The sequence below is a fragment of the Mustelus asterias genome, chromosome 13 (assembly GCF_964213995.1).
Source record: "Mustelus asterias chromosome 13, sMusAst1.hap1.1, whole genome shotgun sequence".
Classification (NCBI taxonomy): Eukaryota; Metazoa; Chordata; class Chondrichthyes; order Carcharhiniformes; family Triakidae; genus Mustelus; species Mustelus asterias.
This window is the reverse complement of record NC_135813.1, coordinates 19964289-19987333: the sequence shown is the minus strand read 5'-3', so window position 1 is coordinate 19987333 and position 23045 is coordinate 19964289. Positions and strand designations below refer to the sequence as shown.

At 40.7% G+C, this 23045-nt stretch overlaps 1 protein-coding gene across 9 annotated transcripts in view; it reads right to left on the bottom strand.

The window, feature by feature from the left end:
- mapkap1 (MAPK associated protein 1) overlaps positions 1–23045 on the bottom strand; it is a 260057-nt gene that overhangs the window by 126858 nt on the left and 110154 nt on the right. For all 9 annotated transcript variants that reach the window (XM_078226462.1, XM_078226460.1, XM_078226457.1 and 6 more), the window contains one exon: positions 10510–10682. In XM_078226462.1, coding sequence (XP_078082588.1) covers positions 10510–10682 — 173 coding nt within the window. The remainder of the gene's footprint in view (positions 1–10509; positions 10683–23045) is intronic.

Sequence of the window (23045 nt, the reverse complement as noted above, 5' to 3'; positions counted from 1 at the left end):
AAGGTCACAGACCTACAACATTTACTCTGTTTCTCTCACCACAGACACTGCCAGATCTCTTGAGTGTTTCCAGCAGTTTCTGTTCTTATTTCAGATTTCCAACAGTACCTTTTGCTTTGTCACGACTTCCAGGACTGGCAGAAAAATCAGGAGTTGCTCCTGATTTGCCAGTGTTACCTTCGCCGGAAGTTCAGTCAACAGGGTGTCCACTGCACTTTGGCAAAGAAGTGCTGGCAGAGAGGGAGCACATACAGCAATTTCTCAACCTCAACCTTCTCTTTTGGCACAATATACTCCCTTTCAAATTCTTTGTATACTTGAAATCTCAATTTGTATCTTTCATAACTACATTTTACATTCATTTCTAAAACTTTGTAATAAGTTCTATAAACAAAGATGAGAAAGTTTAGTGGTGACAAAAATCCTTCTGTAAACGATAAATCAATTTGTACTTTAATAACAATGTACAAATTTAATATCATTGTACAAATTTAACTACAAGCAAAAGGCTGGCGTACAACATCCCAATTCATTATTTGTGCAAAATGAAATATAAAACATTTAAAAAATAGATTATATTTCAGTGTTTACAAATTAGGATTCTTTGAGCTATGACAAGTGAAAGTACTAAAGCACATCCATCATCACTAAGTAACATGACAGCCCACTGGGTTATGCCTTACAAGTTCACACCTAAAGGGCTAAGAACATCGGCAGGCTTCATGTCACTGGACTGTGAATGAGATGTAACAGTAAACTAAAATATAAGTAATCATCAACATTGAGTCGACGAACATTTTGAACTGATCAAAAGTAAATGCAAAACCAGTTTTCCACTGTTATCCTTCAAACACTACCAATGAAATCAAGCTTGTAGATCCAGCCAAATGCCCTGACTGATGAACAAATGGGAACATTATTTTGTGATAGTCACCAGTTGTTGGCTGCTACATTTGGAGGGAGCATCTAAATGCAGCAAAGTTCCTTATCCTTATAAAAAGCGAGTTGGACAATTCATAGCAACTAGAAGAAGTAGGCCATTCAGCCCTTCGAGCCTATTCCGCCATTCATTATGATCATGGCTGATCATCAAATTCAATATCCTGATCCCCTCCTTCCCCCCATATCCCTTGATCCCTCTAGCCCCAAGAGCTATATCTAATTTCTGCTTGAACTCTGACAACGTTTTGGCCTCAACTACTTTCTGTGGCAGTGAATTCAACACATTCACCACCTGCACTCCCCACCAGTAGGAACATTCTACCCTGTCTAACCCGGTTAGAATTTTATAAATTTCAGCTCACACAAGTGCCCTCCAGAAAAGCAAATCGTGCAAAGGTGATAAAACATAAAGGATTTAAAACAACATTTCCCCAAGTCAGAATAATCCACCTGCAGATAAAGGCAGCACTATTTCCATCACCCATTCAAAGCATAACTTGGTAACAGACAATTGTTTTTTCACGTTTGGCCTCAAAGCTGACCCCAGATGACCACAGATTGATTTTAAGCCATATCAGATCCAAGGTAGGTTGGATGGAACAGTGAGAATGATTGATTATTCAATTATATTGCATTTAAATATTGAATATGACTAGTTTAAGCAGATTTTCTATGCTCAAGTGAATGGTGTTGTGATTTTGTTCTGCTGACGCTGGATTCACAGGCATTGAGGGGTGGGGGGGGGGGGGGGGGATGCCAATGCATACAGCTTATTTAAAGAACTGATTTTTTTTTAATGGTTATAACTGACTGAATAGAGACCCACCAAATTAAGCATAGTTTGGAGGATTGAGTGACTCAATAAAAGTCTGTCTCATTTTTCAATCTTCCACGCAATTCACAGCTTCACAATTCAGCACATATCATCAAATATGTCATATGAATGCTGGTATTTCAGCTGTGTAACTTACTGTCAGGATTCCATTCACAATGATCATGAATACTTTGCACTGGGCAGATGATTAACTATCGACAGTTTCTGAGCTCACCTGATTAGAACCCTGCTATGCTGTTCCAACTCTCAAATTCTAATGGAGCCCATGCTAAATCATTGGACAAAAATGATACAAAAAGCAAGCCCTGGGTTAATAATAATAGGTGATTGGCCAAATGAATCACTATGGCTGCATAATCCCACTGGTCTTCAAATGAGAATAAAATGTTGCTACACAGCAATGCAATATCTGATACAATTCTGAAATTACACGAGCTGTTAAAAACACCTAATAAGAATATTTTGCCAATAAAAGCACCAGATATCAAAATGGGGTCGGAGAAGCAAGTACAGCTGTAAACTGGATCAATTTAAGACACAGAAACCTAATAGTGGTTCAAAGAATGTTTTCTTCAAGTTCTTCAAAATCACATTACAAATGGTTGAAGTGAAGATGGGATTAAGTGTTCTGTACATAGCAGTAAATCCTGATCATTCAACGGTTTAATGGAACGCAACAGATTAAAGTTTAAAAGACTAGGGCAGAAAAAGCAGACCACTTGGAAAAACTGAGATATTTCAACACAATGGCATCGATGAAAACAACACTACCCGGCAACAACATACGCTGAACACAGTAAAATATTCAGACTTCACAAGAGTGTTATTAAATAAAATTTGACATCAAGCCACATCATGAGAAATTGGGGCATATAATTAAATGCTTAGTCAAAGAGGTGCGTTTTAAGGAGGGTCTTAAAGGAGGAGAGAGAGGTAGAGTGTCAGATGGGTTTATGGAGGAAATTTCAGAACTCAAGGTTAAAGCAGCTGAAGACACAGCCACCAATAGTAGAGCAATTAAATTCAGGGGTGGATTAGAGGTCAGAATTAGAGGAGCACAGAGATCTCAGAGGGTTGTAGGATGTCAGAGAGAAGTGGGGGAATAGGCTATAGAAGGTATTTGAAATCAAGGATGAGACTTTACAAATTGAAGTAGTGCCAGACCTGAAGCCAACGTATGTCAGCAAGCAATGGGGTTTTGGGTAAACAGGACTTGGCATGAGTTATGGTACGGCAGCAGTTTTGGTGGAGCTCAATTAATGCCAGATACCAGCTAGGAGAGCAAAAGAATAGTCAAGTCTAGAGGAAATAAAGGCTTAGATAAGAATTTTAGCAGATGAGATTAAGCAGGGGAAGATTTGGGCAATACTATAGCAGTGAAGGTAGGTGGTTTTAGTGATGGAGTGGAAGTTCACAAAGGGCAAATAAAATACCACAGTTTGCTTCAGATAGCTGCCAAGAAGATGAATGGGAGTCTGTGGCTTGGGAACAGAATTTGTGACAGGAATTTCAGTCCTCTCTGTATTTAGTGTGAAGGAACTTTTTGGTCACTCAGTTCTGGACGGCAGAGAAGCAGCACAATAAATCAGACAGCGGAGGGGTTGAGTGAAATGATGGTTACATTGGCTGTTGTCAGTGCACACACAGATGCGTTTTCAGATGATGTCACCAAGGGGCAACATGTAGATGAGATGTAGGATTGATCCTTGCAGGACACCAGAGATAATGGCGCAGGAGAGGGAAGAGAGCCACTGCAGGTGATTCTCTAGCTATGAATGGTTAGATAACTAACCAGGGCAGGACAGTACCACGAAGTTGGATGTTTGAGGAGGATGGTGTGGTCAAGTATTTCAAAAGATTGTAGACAAGTTGAAAAGAATGAGGAGGGATAGTTAACCATGGTCAGAGTCACATGGGATGTCATTTGTGATATGGACTGTTTATGTACAGTGGCAGAGGGAGGGGATTGGAGAGATTCAAGCACAGAGTTGCAGGAAAAATAGGCATGGATTTGGAAGGTGACAACACACTCAAACTTTGAAGAAGAAAGAATGATTGGAGAAATGATGGCAGCTTGCAACATCAGAGGGGTCTAAAGTGGTTTCAAGAGGAGGATTGATGATGCTAACTTTGTTGGGGATTTGCATCCAAGAAGAGGAACCATTAACAACATCAGTTAACATGTTTAAGTGGTGCTACTTCAACAGTTATTACACAAAACACGAACTCGTGGCACAGGAGGTAACATATTAGCAGGGATAAAATATTGGTTAGCAAAGAGGAAGCAGAGAGTAGGGATAAGTGGGTCTATTTCGGGTTGACAAACTGTAACTAAGGAGCGCACAGGGATCAGTGCTGGGGCCTCAATTATTTACAATATGTATCAACGATTTGAATGAAGGGACTGAGTGTATGGTAACTAAATTTACCGATGACACCAAGATAGGTAGGATATCAAGTTGTCAAGAGGAGGTAAAAAAGTCTCCAAACAGATATAGATTGGTTAAGTGAGTGGGGAAAAATTTGGTAGATGGCATATAATGTGGGAAAATTGAACTTGTATGCTTTGGCAGGAAGTTCAGAAAAGCAGTAAACTATTTAAATGGAGAGAGATTGCAGAACTCAGTGGTACAAAGAGGAATCTGGGTGCCCTGGTACATGAATCACAAAACATTAGTGCTCAAGTACACCAAGTGATTTTTTAAAATTTAATTGTGGGACATGGGTGTTGCTGGCTGGCCAGCATTTATTGCCCATCCCAAGTTGCCCTCAAGAAGGTGGTGGTGAGCTGTCTTCTTGAAACACTGCAGTCCACATACTGTGGATTGACCCATAATGCCATTAGGGAGTAAATTCCAGGATCTTGACTCAGTGACTGTGAAGGAACGGCAATATATTTTGAAGTCAGGATGCTGAGTGGCTTGATGGGGAACTTACAGGTGGTGATGCTCCCACAAGTCTGCTGCCTTTGTCCTTCTAGATGGAAGTGGTCATGGTTTGGAAGGTGCAGTCTAAGGATCTTTGATGAACTTCTACAGTGCATCTTTTAGATAGTACACACTGCTGCTACTGAACATCGGTGGTGGAGGGAGTCGATGTTTGTAGATATGGTGCCGGGGGGGGGGGGGGAAGAGAGAGAGAGAGAGAGAGAGAGAGAGAGAGAGAGAGAGAGAGAGAGAGGGGAGAGAGAGAGAGAGAGAAGATCTAGGGACACAGACAGATGAGGAGCAATAAGTCAATGGAATTCTCTTTCCCAGAAAGTAGTGGAGGCCAGGTCATTAAATTTATTCATGCTGAGTTATATAAATTTTTGATAGACAAGGGAGTTAAACGTTATACGGGAACAGGCAGGAAAGTGGAGTTTGAGACCACAATCAGCTCAGCTATGATTTTATTGAATGACAGAGCAGGCCCGAAGGAGCAAAAGGCCTATTCCTGCTCCTAATTCCCATGCTCCTATATGAAAACACTACCAGGAACCTGTTTTGCTTCAAACTCTCTACCATGAAAATGGTTTTATAGTAATCTAGAATATTTTTTAAAGTTTCTAGAATTTATGTCAGCGTGCATGTAATCAGCCACAAGTTGTGAAATCCAGTTTACATAAATTTACAAATTCAGAAGGGAATCATCTTACTACATAGTTAACTGTTATATAGAATCATAAAATCCTATAGTACAGAGGAAGGCCAGTCGGACCACTGAATCTGCACCGGCCACAATCCCACCCAGCCTATCCCCATAACCCCATGCATTACCCGAACTGGTCCCCCTGACACTAAGGGGCAATTTAGCATGGCCAATCCATTTAACCTGCACATCTTTGGACTGTAGGAGGAAATCAGAGCGCCCGGGGAAACCCACGCAGGCACGAGGAGAATGTACAGACTCCGCACAGACAGTGACCCAAGCTGGGAATCGAACCCGGGTCCCTGGCACTGTGAGACAGCAGTGCTAACCACTGTGCCACCATGCCGTCCAGTTATGACAAGATAAACTGTAATACATCATTGTTGGGTTTTATCTTTTATTTTTGTTTGGCTGTGTATGGAGGTTGCCAATTCTGTTGGGCAAATTCAGTTAACCTGTACTCTTAGCACAATGCCGTGCTTAAATCACAAGTGATAATAACACGTATAAACAAGGGCTTCGTCTAAGGACAATCACAATTGAAAGCTTTGGATGGTGCCTTTGGCCTGTCATTTCCCAGAAAATAAGGCCAGCATACCCATTTCAGAGGGGAAATAATTACCTACATCTTGTCCAGTTGATATAACTACTGCATGAGATTATGTGGTGAGGGCCAGCAAAGAAATCAGCCCTCATTTATATTATCCTTGCTTTACTATAATGTGAGCGCAGTAAATTATTGGCAACACAGATACAATCTAATCAAGAGGATAGATATAAAAAAATTGCAGTGATGAAATGGTTTCAAGGCTTGTATTTTTTTGAGACCACATCTGGAATACTGTGTACAGTATTGGTATCTGTATTTAAGGATGTAAATGCGTAGAAGCAGCTTAGAAAAAGCTTACTGGACTAATACCAAGAATGGTGAAATGTCTTATGAGGAAAGGTTGGGCAGGATAGGTTTGTATCCAGAGTTTAGAAGAGAAAGAGGCAACTTGATTGAAACTTAAGATCCTGAGGGATTTTGACAGGGTGGATGTGGAGAGGATATTTCCTATTGTGGGAGAATATAGAACTAAGAGTCACGAGGCAAAAATAAGGGGATACCCACGAGATGGCAAGATTATTTTTCACTTAAAGGGTCATGAGTCTTTGGAACGCCCTTCCTCAAAAGGCAGTGGAAGCAGAGTCTGAATATTAATGCAGAGGTAGATAGATTATTGGTAACTAAGGGGGTGAAACATTATTGGAGGTAGGCAGGAGGTCCCAATCAGATCAGCTATGATCATATTGAATGGCGGAGTAAGCACAAGGGGCCATATGCCTACTCTTGCTCCTAATTCAGATGTTCATATGTACATGGTGTGACATATATACTAAAAGTGCTACCTAAGAAATCGGAGACATATTTGTTGCATCAGCTATTTAAAATGTAATTTATCATTTCTACTGAAGACAATTTGCTTGTTAATTTATGTTGATTTTAGTTTGATTGTTATCGTAAAGTTTTAAAATTTGAAATCTTGTCCATCAGCCCCACTGGGGCTATTTGGGAGGTTTGGCTTTTTCACGTGATTGGTCTCTGGAGAATCCTAACAATATTGTCACAAATGTGTAATTATGATAGTACAGATTATCAGGGCAACTGTTTTAAAGGTACATTTCTGTCTTCAAACCATTACATGGAGTTTAAAAGCCTTTTTCAAAATGCAAGTATGGACAGACAACATGGAACATTTCTATGTTAATTCAAACCTTGTTAAACTCAAATCTCTAAAGCTTGATACGACGATCCATTAAAATGCAAGAATTGCTCGAGGGATACCATTGTATCCTCCAAAAGGGTGAAACTCCTGAGATAACAAGGGGCAAGAAGGGACTTCATGGGGCCTCAACATAATTAATTTATTTGCCTGGTGAAATAATGACTCTTTGAAATTAATATAACAGCTATTTTGTTTTGGTTGTGATAAAGACAGGCTCGTGAAAGCTTTGGTGCAGAGCCTCCATGAAGGGGAACATCATCGGATGAGGTATCTCTTGGTCACCTGAAGTCAATGAGGAAGGCTATCCCTAAATTTAGTGTTGTTCTGTTGAAAACAATTTAGCCATTCTTCCAGTGTTGTAACCACAGAACCAGTGAGGAATGAGAAACCTTCTCTCTCTGTTCCAAAACCTGACTGACCTGCTGAGTCCACCTTTAAAAGACAAACACTGACTAGTCGATTGCAAAAGCTATTGCAGTTGCCAAATTGAACTTCAATTTCAACTCCTTCAGTTTGGAAGGAAGAAATTCAGGAAACAGGCCCACTGAAATGGATTTAAAATCTCACCTTTAGTATCTTATTCCTTTACAAATATTTCAATCTCTGTAGCAGCATTTTACTTAATAGCTTTATCACTTTTACTTCCATAACTTTCAGCGTTGTCCCTGAATAATTGAACCTTCATCTTGTTTAAGAATAAAGCTTGTCTGCTGGGTTATTTTAAATTGAATCACTGGCAACTAGTGCTCGCTCACCTCACGGACCACTTGGAGGAAACGCCTCTGATGTGGTCGTGACTATATATAAATACACAAATGAAAAATATTGCTCGAGACATTGCAGAAATTAATCAATGCTGCTTTTCAAATGCAATCAGTGACAACCAAAGATGGAGGTTCTATTAAAGTGCATGGGAAAAAATGAATCAAGTCATTGTAGACTATAATCAATACCACTGTACACTTCAAAATGTGTACAATACAACAGGAATAAAATTCAGAATTTAAAAATGCATTTTTCAATTTGGAAATGCAAAGTGAAAAGAAGAAAGACAACGAATCACATTGTCACTTTCTTTCCGTTTACAATGCAAGATCTATCAACAACCATGACTACATTTTCTGACCACAGCCTTATACTGCTTCTGCCAGTGTTTTATTTCCCACGTTTGTTATCTCAACCCACATTGACTCTCCATCTCGATGTCATGAGGCAAGATCCTTTCCTTAGAGTGTCTTTATCCCGTTCTTTATCAGGGATAGATCCCATCCTTACTTAGTCTGCTATGTGTGACTTCAGATCCACAACTATGGCTGGCTGTCCTCTGAAAGGCTAGCAAGCCATTTTTAAGTTGGTGGGCAGGGTGCCAATCAAGTGGGCTGCTTTGCCCTGGATGGTGTCAAGCTTCGAGCAGTGTTGAGGTTGAACTCATCCAGGGAGGTGGACAGTATTCCATCACACTCCTGACTTGTGCCCTTGAGATGGTGGATAGGATCTGGGGGAATCAGGTGGTATGTTACTTGCTGCAGGATTCCCTAGCTCAGACCTGCTTCTGTCGTCAGTGTTTAGATGGTTGGTACAGTTCAGTTTCTGCTCAATCTTAACCTCCAGGATTCTCAGTCTATGTGGGGGATTCAGTGATGGTAATGCCACTGCATGCCAAGGGGAAGTCTACGTTCACAAGCTACAAAAACTGTACAACATTCAGACTTGGGCTGATGTGTGACATGAATATTATTCACCACTCAAGTTCCAGTTAATGACCATCTCTAACAAGACAGAATTTAACTGCCTCCCTTCTATATTGAATGGCATTACTTTTGGTCCTCCAAAAATATTCCAGGGGTCTACATTCTAAATGTAAGGTTATCCACTTTGTAGCAAAAACAAAGCGGCAGATTATTATCTCAATGGCTGTAGACAGAGAGGGGAATGTACAATGAGACTTGGATGTCCTTGTACACTAGTCGCTGAAAGTAAGCATGCAGGTGCAACAGGCAGTGAAAGTGGTAAATGGGTATGTTGGCCATCATGGAGTGAGGATTCGAGTATAGGAGCAGTGATGTCTTGCTGCAGCCATACAGAGCCTTGGTGAGACTGCACCTGGAATAGTGTGTGTAGTTTTAGTTTCCTTATCTGAGGAAGGATATTCTTGCTATGGAGGGAGTGCAATGAAGGTTTACCAGACTGATGAGATTGAGTCAATTCTCATTATATTTGCTGGAGTTTAGAATTGGAGGGGGGTCTCAGAGAAACCTATAAAATTCTAACAGGACTAGACAGGAAGGATTTCCTAAGGCGGGGAGTCCAGAACCAGGGGTCATAGACTGAGGATATAGGGTAGACCATTTAGAACTGAGATGAGGAGAAATTTCTTCAACCAGAGAAAGTGGTGAGTCTGTGGAATTTTCTACCACAGAAAGTATCATTGTATGTTTTCAAGAAGGAGTTGGATAAAGCTCTTGGGGCTAAAGGGAATCAAAGGATATGATGGGAAAGTGGGAACAGGTTAGAGTTGAATGATCAGCCATGATCATAATGAATGGCAGAGCAGACTCAACAGGGAGAATGGCCTACTTCTGCTCCTATGGGTCACCAAGGACCAGAAACCTAACTGCATGAACCATATAAATACTGCAGTTGTAAGAGCAGGTCAGAGGCTTGATATTCTGAGGCATGTAACTCATCTCCTGACTGTCCCAAGCCTTTCCACCATCTACAAGGTACAGGTCAGGAGTGTGGTGGAATGCTCAACACTTGCCTTGTGAGTGCACCTCTAAGTACACTCAAGAAGCTCTGTACTATCCAGGATAGAGCAGGCTGTTTGACTGGCACCCACCCACCTCCTCAAGCATTCACTCCCTCCACCACCGGCGCACTAGGTTTGTTGTATGCACATCTACACTACAAGGTGCATTGCAGCAACTGGTCAAGGGTTCTTTGACAACACCTTCCAAATCAGCAACCTCCACCTTCTAGAAGGACAAGGGCAGCAATGTTTGGAACACCAAAATGCAAGTTTCTCTCAAAATCATGCACTATCCTGACTTGGAAATATACTGCAGTTCCTTCATCGTCATTGGGTCAAAATCTTGGATTCCACGATCAAATGTTATTGAGTGTACCAACACCACATGAGCTGCAGCAACTCAAGAAGGTGGTTCACCACTATATCCTTAAGGTCAGTCAGGAATAGGCAATAAATTCTGGCCTTGCCAGGAATGCCCACAGTCCATGCACGAATGGCAGTCTATAATTAAAATATATTGCAAAGAAGTGAAGGACAAAGGGAGAAGAAAGAACATAGGTTATTTTAAAAGGTAATTCAATTACTTCAACTTGGGTTCCCGTCCTTCACTTGTATACTGCCAGCAGAGTAAGCCAATCAGATCTTGGACTCTGGCATTTGCCATTGTTATCACAGTCATTGGCTGCATCTTGTCTTGGCTTGTCTGCATGGGGAGGTAGACATCAATATTTTTGGTTGCTGTGGTACCTATGTGGCCCTGTGGGAGAAAAAAAAATCAAGCTGTCTTTAAACCGAAAAAGTCATTTATGATCACTTGAACGCAATTTGTATACACATGTACATTTGCAAAAAAAGCAACACAATGCCATATGCTGGATATAACTAATGGAACAAGTGAATGCTATGGTTATGGCAGTATTTCTTTGCTTCCCAATGATGTACGCTATTTATTATAACCAGAATACTCAAATGTCAAATATCAATTTACAACAATCAAAATTAATTTTTAAAAATCATTTGCTTGGATCTGCAGAAATACAATAGCAGGGTAAGAAAAATCAGATTTATCCATCAGTAGTCCACTAAGCAGTGACAGCAGTACCATTACTAACGTGCCTTTGGAACCTAAGAGAAAGCAGCAGATGTTATTTATGTGAAAAATCTTCCAACCAAATTGCACAACTTTAGGATCACATTTGAGTGCATCTTATCTACTTAATATTGTCATTAACTAGGTAGGTGCCGCAATAAAATATAACATATAAATAAAAAAAGAGAAAGAAAGTCAATCATTGGCAACACAGAGAACCTTTCCCACCAACACAAAATGCGTTTTAATTGACTTCAGAGCGTAGATTTTCCAATCAGCGTTATTTTAATACTGGCAGGAACCCATTTAAAATAAATGCTCTGCTCAACAAAGCATGCAAATGGGATCCTGCCAGGAGTAAAATAATGTTGATCAGAAAATCTAGGTTCAGAAGTCACACTGCAAAGAAGTATTAAAAAGGGCATTCTGACCTCAACTTGAAATAAGAAATTACACGTGAACAATCAGCTTCTAACTGATTTAACGAAACAAACACCAGTCACACCCTAGGATCTAAAAGGGTCAAACAAGATACGCAAACTTGCATCCAGCAGCAAAGCGACATATTTTGCATTGTACTGATCCTGTGCCCATAAGTAGTTTATCTAGCCCCACCATTATACATAAGGCATCAGTGCTGTTCACAGAACTCAAAAATTATGATGGTCACATCAGTTTTAAAAGATCCTAAAGGCTCATACAGAATCATTGGAGGCCACTTGGTCCCTCATATTTTGTGCTGTTTCTTTGATGTTATTTAATTAATTCCACGCCTCTGCTCTTTCCCACTACTCTAAATATTTTCCCTTCAAGTATTTATTCAATTCACTTGAATGCCACTAGAGCCAAAATAAAAAGTGTAGAAATCAATTTTTTTTTCAATAATGCAGAATTTTTTCAAACTTTTTCAAGCACATTTGTTTCAGTGAAGCAACATTTACTTACCATTGCTAACATTACAGCAAATTTTGAAATAAATCTGAAATACTCAATGGAAGGATGTCTTTATTCAACCATAACATCTACACACTGGTGGGCACATGCTGCTGTTGCCTCAGACACCATTTGATGACCAACTAAATTTGATGTGACACCTTTTAAGCACAAGATTATTCATATTTCAAAATTCACCCTGGAGTGATCTATACATTCCTCCGTGCAAGAAAAATCCACATCACAATTATTCTTGAAACCTTAATGCTTCAGTGTTGTTCCACTAGGTAAATTTACTAAAATTAGATCTTTTGGTATGATGGATAGAATACATAGTCATCATTCATTCTTGGACCATTCGAATAAGCCACTTCCAGTTATACTGGAAGTCACCGAGAGGTCTATTTTTGGAAGTGAATACTTCATTGGTGGAGAATGAAGCATTTTCCACTTTTGTCAACTTGTGGTAGTTACCATACAAATCCAATACAAAATAAAGTTTTTGCCACCAAGTCCAAGCAAGCAGTCTTAATGCCAGCCTCAAAGTGCATCCTCAACAAACTCTCTCATAATGGTCATTTTGATCATGTTTTGAGTGAGCCTGCTAATTTAGTACTGATCTCAGCTACACATTAAGAATTGTTGTGTTTTAAAATCATGCCTGATGAGACCAACCATGAACACTTTAAGCCAATGGAAAGAATGCTTTCATTCCATTAGCCTGGACTGGATTCCGATTTAGTTTCCAGAGATCCATGGACCCCATTGCACTATATAGCATCCAAGGTCACATCAATTTTAATAAATTGCAACTTTAAAAAAAAATTCTAGAAATCTTCTATAAAGGTCATTTTGTAGAGGATAATTCAGGAAAAAAAGCCCTACTCATATATACTAATCAACATACTGCTATTCAATGTTATACTTTGTTGATCTATTCAAATACACTCTTTTGCAAGAATTAAAGAGAAAAGGTCGCAAGATATGATGATCTGAATAATGTTCACAAACAAATGATTGCAAAATGATTAATCTTGAGTTACCATCATCCATCAGATGCAAAAATATAGCCTTGTTTTTGTGCACAGTATCCTATCCTATCTAAGCAGTATAGTGATGAAAGAAACAACAGTAGATTCCTGATTCAAAAAATGAGCATTCAACTACAGGGTAGATAAACCCCTGGTGTCGAGAAGATCTAGACCACATAAATAATTCACAGTTATGTGATCTATTCCATTAATGCCATATTCTATACTGATAACACAACATCATCACCAAGTAATTCCAATGGTGTTCAAATGTAATTTTTAAGACTTCTATCTCTTTAAATCATTTTCCAGAAAAATCAATACGCTTTAAATGTTAAAATAGGATTTTTATCACTATAAGAATGAATTACACATTCCAAACTCTATTAATCCTTTGAGTACGGGGTGTCCCTCAAAGACTTAAATATCGATGTAAAGATTTAATCAAATACCATTGGAGAAACATATTCTTCAATCCATTATCAGATGATGTATCACTAGATAAAGGTTGCAGTACAGTCATTAATACTCTTGTAAATTACTAAAAAGAACATAAAGTATTTCATAACATTCAATAGCTGAGAGCCATTTAAAAAGGCCATTAAAAGGCACCAAAAATTTACATTTATGATAGTTGATTTTAAAATTGCAGTATTTCATTAAATTGATTCCCATGAAGGGACAGGAATATGAATTACTTTAAAAGACCAATTTACTTGTTTATAATACGGAAATATCCCTGTTTAGCTTAAGCGCTAACGCTTTGTAAAACGTATTCCGCACTTCAAAAACATTCCACTTTATTCCATTTCAGAATCTCAAACTGTGAGCACCAACCAACCCAGACATTAATTCATCACTGCTTACCGATTTTTGTTTTATCCTGTGTTTATAAAATTTTGACGGTATGATTTTGGTACCGCACATGGATTTCTCAATTACCGAAAAAAATCAAGATTACAATTATTTGCTGATCATTCTTCTACAAATCTCAGAAAAACAAGTTTTTGGTATTGCATTGGTCTATTCCATTCTTTAAACAGTATTGAATAGAAGTACTAGATTTAATCACTGGAAAATATAGTTAACCCTAATCATGGGTGGAATTGAATCAAGCATCGAAGGACTGTTGGCAAAACAGTGTCAGCTGCACAATTCGAAGTGAGTGAACCAGCAACTCATTTGTCCAGCAAAATAAGTACTTACTTGCAATTTTTAAAACTTCTATACAAATTTTAATAAACACTTAATTGTCATCCAGTTGGTGTCAGAAAATCACCTGTAGTGGTTTCTCTTCCCTCTACCACACTAACTCCGGTGTCACCCAACGAACTATCCTTGGCTCCATCTTATTCCTTATCTACATGTTGCCTTTTTGTGACTAACACAGATACTATACTATAAAAGGGATTTGGATAAGTATTTGAAAAGATGATAAAAAGAAAACAGCGAAAGATGGGGAAATGGGGCTTGGACAGAGCCTGAGCTGCAGTCTTCGCAAGAGTACGAAAGGTTGAAAACGTGTACAGTTAAGCACAAGAAGCATAAGAGAATTGAAAATTAATTTTAAGTTCTCAAAATTGTATCAGTATGCTTTGATGTACTGAAACATTGTAAGAGCTTCCCATAAACAACACCCTGTTATTTTAAAGCCCGTAAACAAATGTTTTCTTTGAAAAAAATTTGATGCAGTGAGGCTAATATTTTATAAACATTGTATTAAATTGGCTACTTCTCACCTGTTCACTCCCGAATCTTCATTAAAACACTACAGTCAAATTGAAAGATGGGGTCAAGAAGCAGACAAGAATCAATGAAGGCTGCAGTATGAATAGTAACAGCAGGGTTAATTGGCAAACACATCAAGATTGATTTGTGGAAATAGCTCAACTGACCACTCTGAGTAAAATGGAACCATTTTATTGAACCTATTACAGGCAAACATACGAATTAGGGGTAGACCATTCGGCCCCTCGAGCCTGTTCTGCGATTCAATATCATGATTGATCTAATGTTAACCTCAGCTCCACATTCCTTCCTACCCCTGATAACCTTTCACCCGCTTATAAAGAATCTACCTCTGCTTTAAAGATATTCAAAGACTTTGCCTCAACCACCTTTCAGGGAAGAGAATTCCAAAGTCCCATAGCCCACAGTGAAAAAAAAAATCCTCATCTGTCTTAAATGGGTGACCCTTTATTTTTAAACAGGAATTTCTGGTTCTAGATTCTCCCACAAGAGGAAATGTCTTTTCCACACCCGCCCTGTCAAATCCCCTCAGGATTTTATATATTTTAGTCAAGTTGACTCCAACTCTTTTAAACACCACCAGATACAAGCCTAACCTGTCCAGCCTTTCCTTGCAAGAGCCCCCCCCCCATTCATTCCTAGTAAACTTTCTCTGAACTGCTTAAAATGCATTTGCGCCTTTCCTTAAATAAGGAAACTAATACTATACACAGTACTCCAGATGCAGCCATGCCCCTTAAGTGAAACATACCTCCCTACTCTTTATTCAATTCCCCTTGCAACAAACATTAACATTTTGCTAGTTTTCCTAATTATTTACTCACCTGCATACTAACCTTTTGCGATTCATGCACTAGGACACCAGGATTCCTGTGTACCTCAGAGCTTTTCAATCTCTCAGCACTTCGATATTGAGGGCGATTCTCCCATCCCACTGCGTTATGTTTTTAGTACAGCAGGCCAGGAGAATTGCGGGGGGGCATCCGCCTGGCTGGCATCTCCCACAGTCTGCTCTGTGTCGGAAATCGGCAGGGAGGCGGGGCTAGCAATTAAATGATATTTTAAATATCCATTAAATGCTATGAGCGGGCCTGGGACTGAATTCTCCAGGCCCGTTAACCTCTCCCACTCCACCAGAGTGCTTCACTCCAGAGGGGTTTACAGTAGCTCCCCACTTTCAGGAAGCTGTTGGTCTGACTCCACTGGAGTGAAGGGGGGGGCAATCGGGGCCCACCAGGCATGGGCACCTGGCAGTGCCAGACAGTGGCATCACCCAAGAGCAATGTGCCCATGTCCAGGGGCATCTTGGCACTGCCCATTGGGATCAGGGTAGATTGGCACTGCGGGGAGAGGGGAAGGGGAGGGGGCTATAGACAGGGGCAGTCCAGTGACAGGTTTGGGGGGGGGGGGCAGCACTGTGGAGGTCCCAGGCTGGCCAGCGATTAAACTGGCCAGCAAATGAGAGGTTGACAATTCGGGGCCACTGTGCATGCGCAGAGGCCTGCTGGTGTTAGCCTCCTGGGTGGGAATAGGTCCCGCCCCCTGAAATCTAATGAAATTCACCAGCGTGGGAGAGGTTCCAATGTGAACTTGCACTGAAAACAGCAGCGTGAATTACTCCAGTTTTCCTACAAATTCAACACTTAGAAATTTCTTGGGAGAATTCCTTCCACGATGCTTTTATTTTGACCTTACAAAATGGATGATCTCACATTTTCCCAAATTATAGCACATTTGCCCAATCTTTGCCCACTCACCTACCTATCCATATCCAGAGGTGAATTTACAATGAAATATACCAGGCCTAGGGGAGCCCCAGAAATGAAGGTGAGCACGGAGCCCCACAAAGTGTAAATCTGCCTCTGTCCATTTCCATTTGTAGCTTCATGTCCTCTTCACAACTTACACTCCTATCTTTGTGTCATCAGCAAATTTAGCGACCGTACCTTCTGTCCCTTCATCCAAATTATTAATAGAAATTGTAATGAGTTGTACACTGATCTGTGTGGCATATCACTCATCCCATCCTGCCAACCGGCAAATGGCCCATTTATGCCTACTCCCAACATCCTGAGAGCTAGCCAATCTTCTGTCCATGCCAATATGCTATCCCTTCTACACCACGTGCTTCTATTTTCCCGCAATAACCTTTGATGTGACATTGAAGTACAGTACACCCACTGTGGATACACCTTTTATCTACAGCACAGGGGCAGCACGGTGGCACAGTGGTTAGCACTGCTGCCTCACAGCACCAGGGACCCAGGTTCGATTCTCGGCTTGGGTCACTGTGCGGAATTTGCACGTTCTCCCCGTGTCGGCGTGGGTTTCCTCCAGTTTCCTCCCACAGTCCAAAGATGTGCAGGTTAGGTGTGTTGGCCATGCTAAATTCTCCCTCAGTGTACCCGAACAGGCTCCGGAGTGTGGCGACTAGGGGATTTTCACAGTAAAAATGTAAATCTACTTGTGACTAATAAGTAAACTTTAACTTTATTGGAGCTCTTTTAAAGAAGTAAACAACCCTATTCGAAGAAGTGTGACCGTCTCTTGGAACAAAGTGCCCAGGTATTTCTCCCCCTCCCTTATGTTTCAGTGTCTGCAGTTCAGCTTCCAGATCGATGATCTGGAATTCCTCTAGCTGCTTACACTTGTTGTAGGCATTTGTGACCTGGATCGCCCAGGTACCCAAAAGCTCCCACAGTCCACAGCTGTTATTGGTGTTAGTGAGGCTTGTGTCCAACTTTGACGTTGTAACAGCAATGTTAAAAGGACAATCTACAATCACCCACACTCAAAATGTTAATTTGATCACCCTGCTCTCCCACCTCAATGTTAAAGCTTTTGATAAGACTGGTTTTGCAGACAGAAAAAATGTACTTCTGTAGGAGTACAAAGGCAAAAGAAAACTACACCAATTACTATTTGTAGGTAGACACATTTCCACTCCACGTGAATCAGCCAGTGCAGAGTTTTTCATTTTTAGATACACATTCATTATCTATTTTGTTACTGGAAAAGTTGATGTATATGTACAGAAAACAGACAACTCACAATTACTCTGCGCCTTTAAAACAGGAACACCTTCCAAGATGCTTCACAGGAGTAATTACCAAATAAAATTAGACACCAAATCAGAAGAGGCAACAGTGCAGGTGAACAAAATCAATACCAGTTTGATGCAGTGACATGAAATAAATTATTTTTGCTATTTTGCTGCAAAATGTGGACATAAGCATCGCAAAATTAAATCCCACATATCAACAGTTGGTTCAAGTTTTTTAGATGATTGGAAAATTGGCCACCATGCTGGAATGCAAGAATTTTGTTAGACAGAAAAAATAAAACAATGTTTGTTCACAAAAAAAATGGGACTCCTAAACTTTCATATGCCTTATATACAAACCTTTTGTACCATAATTTATTCGCATACAGCATGCATGTACAATTTCACAAATACATAGAGGTGGTGCCATTTCTTTGAGTATTTTAGACCAAATTCTGAAACATCAACATTCATATTTTTGAAAAGGTCATTAGTCATTAAATAGTCAGCAAATTTTGAATCAATTTCTGCGCCAGCTTTCAACTGTTAACTTAGTATCATACCTAAAACTAATGCAAGAACCCATCATGAATCTTGCAAAAAGTCCAAGATGTGGCATTTCAAAAGCAAGTTAGCAGTAGCAGGTTCTGTCCTGTCCACTCTCTTTCTACTTTGTACAAAGAACAAATAACAAAGAAAAGTACAGCATAGGAACAGGCCCTTCGGCCCTCCAAGCCAGTGCCAATCATCATGCCCGAACTAAACTAAAAAAAAATCCTGCCCTTACTTGGTCCGTATCCCTCTATTCCCTCCGTATTCATGTACCCGTCCAGATGCTTCTTAAATGTTGCTACTGTGCCGGCTTCCACCACCTCCTCTGGCAGTGCGTTCCAGGCACCCACCACTTTGTGTGAAAAACTTCCCCTGCACATCTCCCTTAAACTTTCTCCCTCTCACCTTGAACCTGTGCCCCATTGTAATTGACATTCCACTCTTGGAAAAAGCCTCTGACTATCCACTCTGTCTATGCCTCCCATAATTTTGTAGACCTCTATTAAATCTCCCCTCAGCCTCCGTCTTTCCAGTGAAAACAATCCTAGTTTATTCAACCTCTCCTCACAACCAACACCCCCGAGATCACTCTCCCCAAAGCTTCCACATCCTTCTGATAGTATGGCGACTAGAACTGCACACAATACTCCAAATGTGGTCCAACCAAGATTTTATATAGCTGTAACATGATTTCCCAATTCTTGTACTCAATGCCCCAGCTGATGAAGGCAAGCATGCCATAGGCTTTCTTAATCACTTTGGACAGCTGTGCTGCCACTTTTAGGGAACTGTGGACCTGCATGCCCAGATCCTTCTGTATGTTAATGTTCCTAAGGATTCTGCCATTTGCAGTATGATTCAAACCTAAATTTGATCCTCCAAAATACATCACCTTGCATTTGTCCGGATTAAACTCCATCTGCCATTTCTGTGCCAAGTCTCCAACCTATCTATATCCTGTTGTATCCTCTGACAATCCCCGGCACTATCAGCAACTCCACGAATCTTTGTCATCTGCAGACGTACTAATCAGGCTCCCCACATTTTCCTCCAGATTATTTATATATACTACAAACAACAGAGCTCCCAGCACGGATCCCTGAAGAACACCACTAGCTACAGATTTCCATTCTGAAAAACATCTTTTCACCGCTATTCTCCGTCTTCTATAACCAAGCCAGTTCTGTATCCATCTAGCCAGTCCATCCCAAAACCCATGTCTTTTTAGTTTTTGTACCAGTCTGCCATGTGAGGCCTTATCAAACGCCTTAATAAAGTCCATACAAACTACATCCACAGCCCTTCCCTCATCAATCATCTTTGTCACCTCTTCAGAAAACTCAATCAAGTTGGTGAGACATGACCTTCTCCGTATAAAACTATGCTGCCTGGTACTAACTAGTCCATTTTCTTCCAAATGTGCATATATCCTGTCCCTCAGTATCTTCTCCAAAAGCTTCCCACCACTGACGCCAGGCTCACCGGCCTTTAATTTCCTGGATTATCCCTGCTTCCTTTCTTAAACAAGGGAACAACATTGGCTATTCTCCAGTCCTCTGGAACTTCACCTGTGGCCAAAGAGATTGTGAAGATGTGTGTTAAGACCTCAGCTGTTTCTTCCCTTGCCTCCCACAGTAACCTGGGCTAGGTCTCATCCGGCCCCAGGGGACTTGTCTACCTTGATGCAATTTCAGATACTCAATACTTCCTCCTTCGATATATTGACATTCTCTAGTGCGTTCACACACCTACCCCTGGCCTCAACATCTGTCATGGGATACAAAGTACTCACGAAGGATCTCACCTACGTCCTGTGGCTCCACGCACAACTTCCCTCCATTGGCCTCGAGTGGGCATAACCTTTCTCTTGCTACCCTCTTGCTCCTAATATATACATAAAAAGCTTCGGGATTCTCCTTGACTCTGTTTGCTAAAGACATTTTATGGCCCCTTTTAGCCCTCCTAATTCCACATTTAAGTTCCTTCCTACTTTCACTATATTCCTCAAGGGCTTCATCAGTTTTTAGATGTCTAGACCTACCTATGCTTCCTTTATCCTTTTGATTAAGCTTACAATTTCCTTAGTCATCCATGGTTCCTGAATCCTGTCACTTCTATCCTTCATTTTTGCAGGGACATGCCTGTCCTGCACTTCAATCAACTGGCCTTTAAAAGCCTTTCACATGCCAGATGTGAATTTGCCCTCAAATAGCCGCTCCCAATCCACATTCCCCAGTTCCTGTCTAATTTGGATATAATTGGCCCTCGCCCAATTAAGCACCCTCACCCGAGCACCACTCTTGTCCTTGTCCATGACTACCCAAAATCTTATGGAATTACGTTCGCTAGGCACAAAATACTCCCCTACTGAAACATTGATCACCTGTCCAGCTCATTCCCCAATACCAAATCTAGTATGGCCCCCTCCCTGGTTGGATTGTCAATAAACCGCATCAAAATGCCCTCCTGGACACATCTAACAAACTGCTCTCGATCCGAGCCCCTGGCTATAAGGGAGTCCCAGTCATTATGGGGGAAGTTAAAGTCATCAATCGCAACTACCCTGCTTTTTTCACATCTTTTCAGTATCCGACTGCAAAACTGCTCCTCTGTCTCCTGCGGGCTGTTAGGAGGTCTATAGTGCACTCCCAACATTGTGATTTCATCTTTCCTATTCCTGAGCTCCATCCATAATGCCTCACTACAAGATCCCTCCAATGTCTCCTCCCTCAACACAGCTGTGATGTGCTTCCTAATCAGCAATGCAATTCCCCCACCCGTTTTGTTTCCCCTTCTGTCCGTCTAAAACAACGATATCCCGGAATGTTAAGCTGCCAGTCCTGTCCCTCCTTTAACTATGTCTCCGTAATTGCAATATCATAAATCTATGCAGTAATCCAGGCTCTCAGTTCATCTGTCTTACCTGCTATACTCCTTGCATTGAAGAAATCGCACTCCGCGCCTCCTATCCTGCCGAGCCCTGCGGCCTCCCTCTGTTCTTACTCTGCAAAGTGTTTATCTCAGTCTCACTTTTTTCCCCAGTCCCTACACTTACTGGCCTGCTTTTCCGGTTCCCACCCTCCGCTACACTAGTTTAACCCCTCCCGAATAGGACTAGCACTATTTTATCGATAACTTCCTTCTCTCCCATCCACCCTTATGATACCACGTTAAGTTCAATTTACTTCGGACTCAACACGAGTGTTTGCAAACTTCAGTCGCCTTATTTCAACAGCTGAATCAATACATCTTGATTGTCTCCAAATAGGGCAATGCAAAACTGGTTTCCTGTCTCAGAGGAGCCATCATTTCTCAACTTTGATGGCTCCATGCCTTTGCAACTTCTCTATTTCTAAAGCTGCCTCCAAGAAACACTATTTCCTGCCAAAAACTTATTTTCCACGCTACAAGTCTTCATCTTCTAAAAGGCTTTTATGAAGTCCAATTTTTTCAAAGACAATACTTTTTCCCATTTCTGAGCAGACTCTTCCAGCACCGCCTCTTTAGCAAGCCTGCATGAAAGATTCCTCTTTCTCACCTCTCTTGCCAGTTGCCAATTTAATATTACTACTTTGGTTAATGCTCTTTAGAACTTTCTTATATTGTTCATTCCAAGATACATGTTCAATTCTCTCCCAAACAAATCCTTGCTGTGCTGAAATTAGGATTAATAATGGACTATTCCTAGTCAAAATCAATTAAAATCCAGGACATTAAATCTGTGGAATTCACTACTTCTCTCAGCAACCCTCTATTCCTACAGTTTTTACGGTTTTAAAAACCAAACTTGGCAAACCTAATTAATTTTTGGGGGCTTAAGTGGTCTCTTTTTTCTAACTTTCCAGTCTTATGCGCCTTCACCCTTCACCTTAGTTTCTCCACTTTAAAAAAAAAACAGGCAGGAGAATTGTAATAGTGTGCAAAGCAAATAACACCTCAACTTAAAAAACATTGAAAAATAATTGATGTTTATCAACATGTCTCTGCAAATACAAAGAGTTAAAATTAAACACTTTGTTGATACAATATATATTGATTAGCTGCAATAGTTTTGTAATTAAAATACCTGTTTCAATACAAGACCATACAGACTATGGGCAGCACGGTGGCACAGTGGTTAGCACTGCTTCCTCACAGTGCCAGGGACCCAGGTTCAATTCCGGCCTCGGGTCACTGTCTGTGTGGAGTTTGCACATTCTCCCGGTGTCTGCATGGGTTTCCTTCGGGTGCTCCGGTTTCCTCCCACAGTCCAAAGATGTGAGGGTTAGGTTGATTGGCCATGTTAAATTACCCCGAGTGTCAGGGAGATTAGCAGGGTAAATGCGTGGGGTTACAGGAATAGGGCCTGGGTGGAACTGTGGTCAGTGCAGGCTCGATGAGCTGAATGACCTCCTTCTGCCCTTTAGGGATTCTATGATAAATGCCTCATTGCTCAATATTTGGGGCTTTTTGATAGACACTCTCACAGGCTAAATATTACTATTCACTCCTGTAAATAGGTCTCATATGTCCCATGATTCGGAGCATATATTTTACTGCCATGTATCAAGTTAACTACTAGGATAACCTATGGATCACAACAGAGAATCCTTGCTCCACCAGTATTATTGGCATGGGATAACATACCACGGAAAGGTAAAACATTTGATCTGGACACATCCCCATTGAACTCCTGCCTTCAATTGTACTTGTCTAACCTTCCTCCAAAGGCCCAGTAACTAT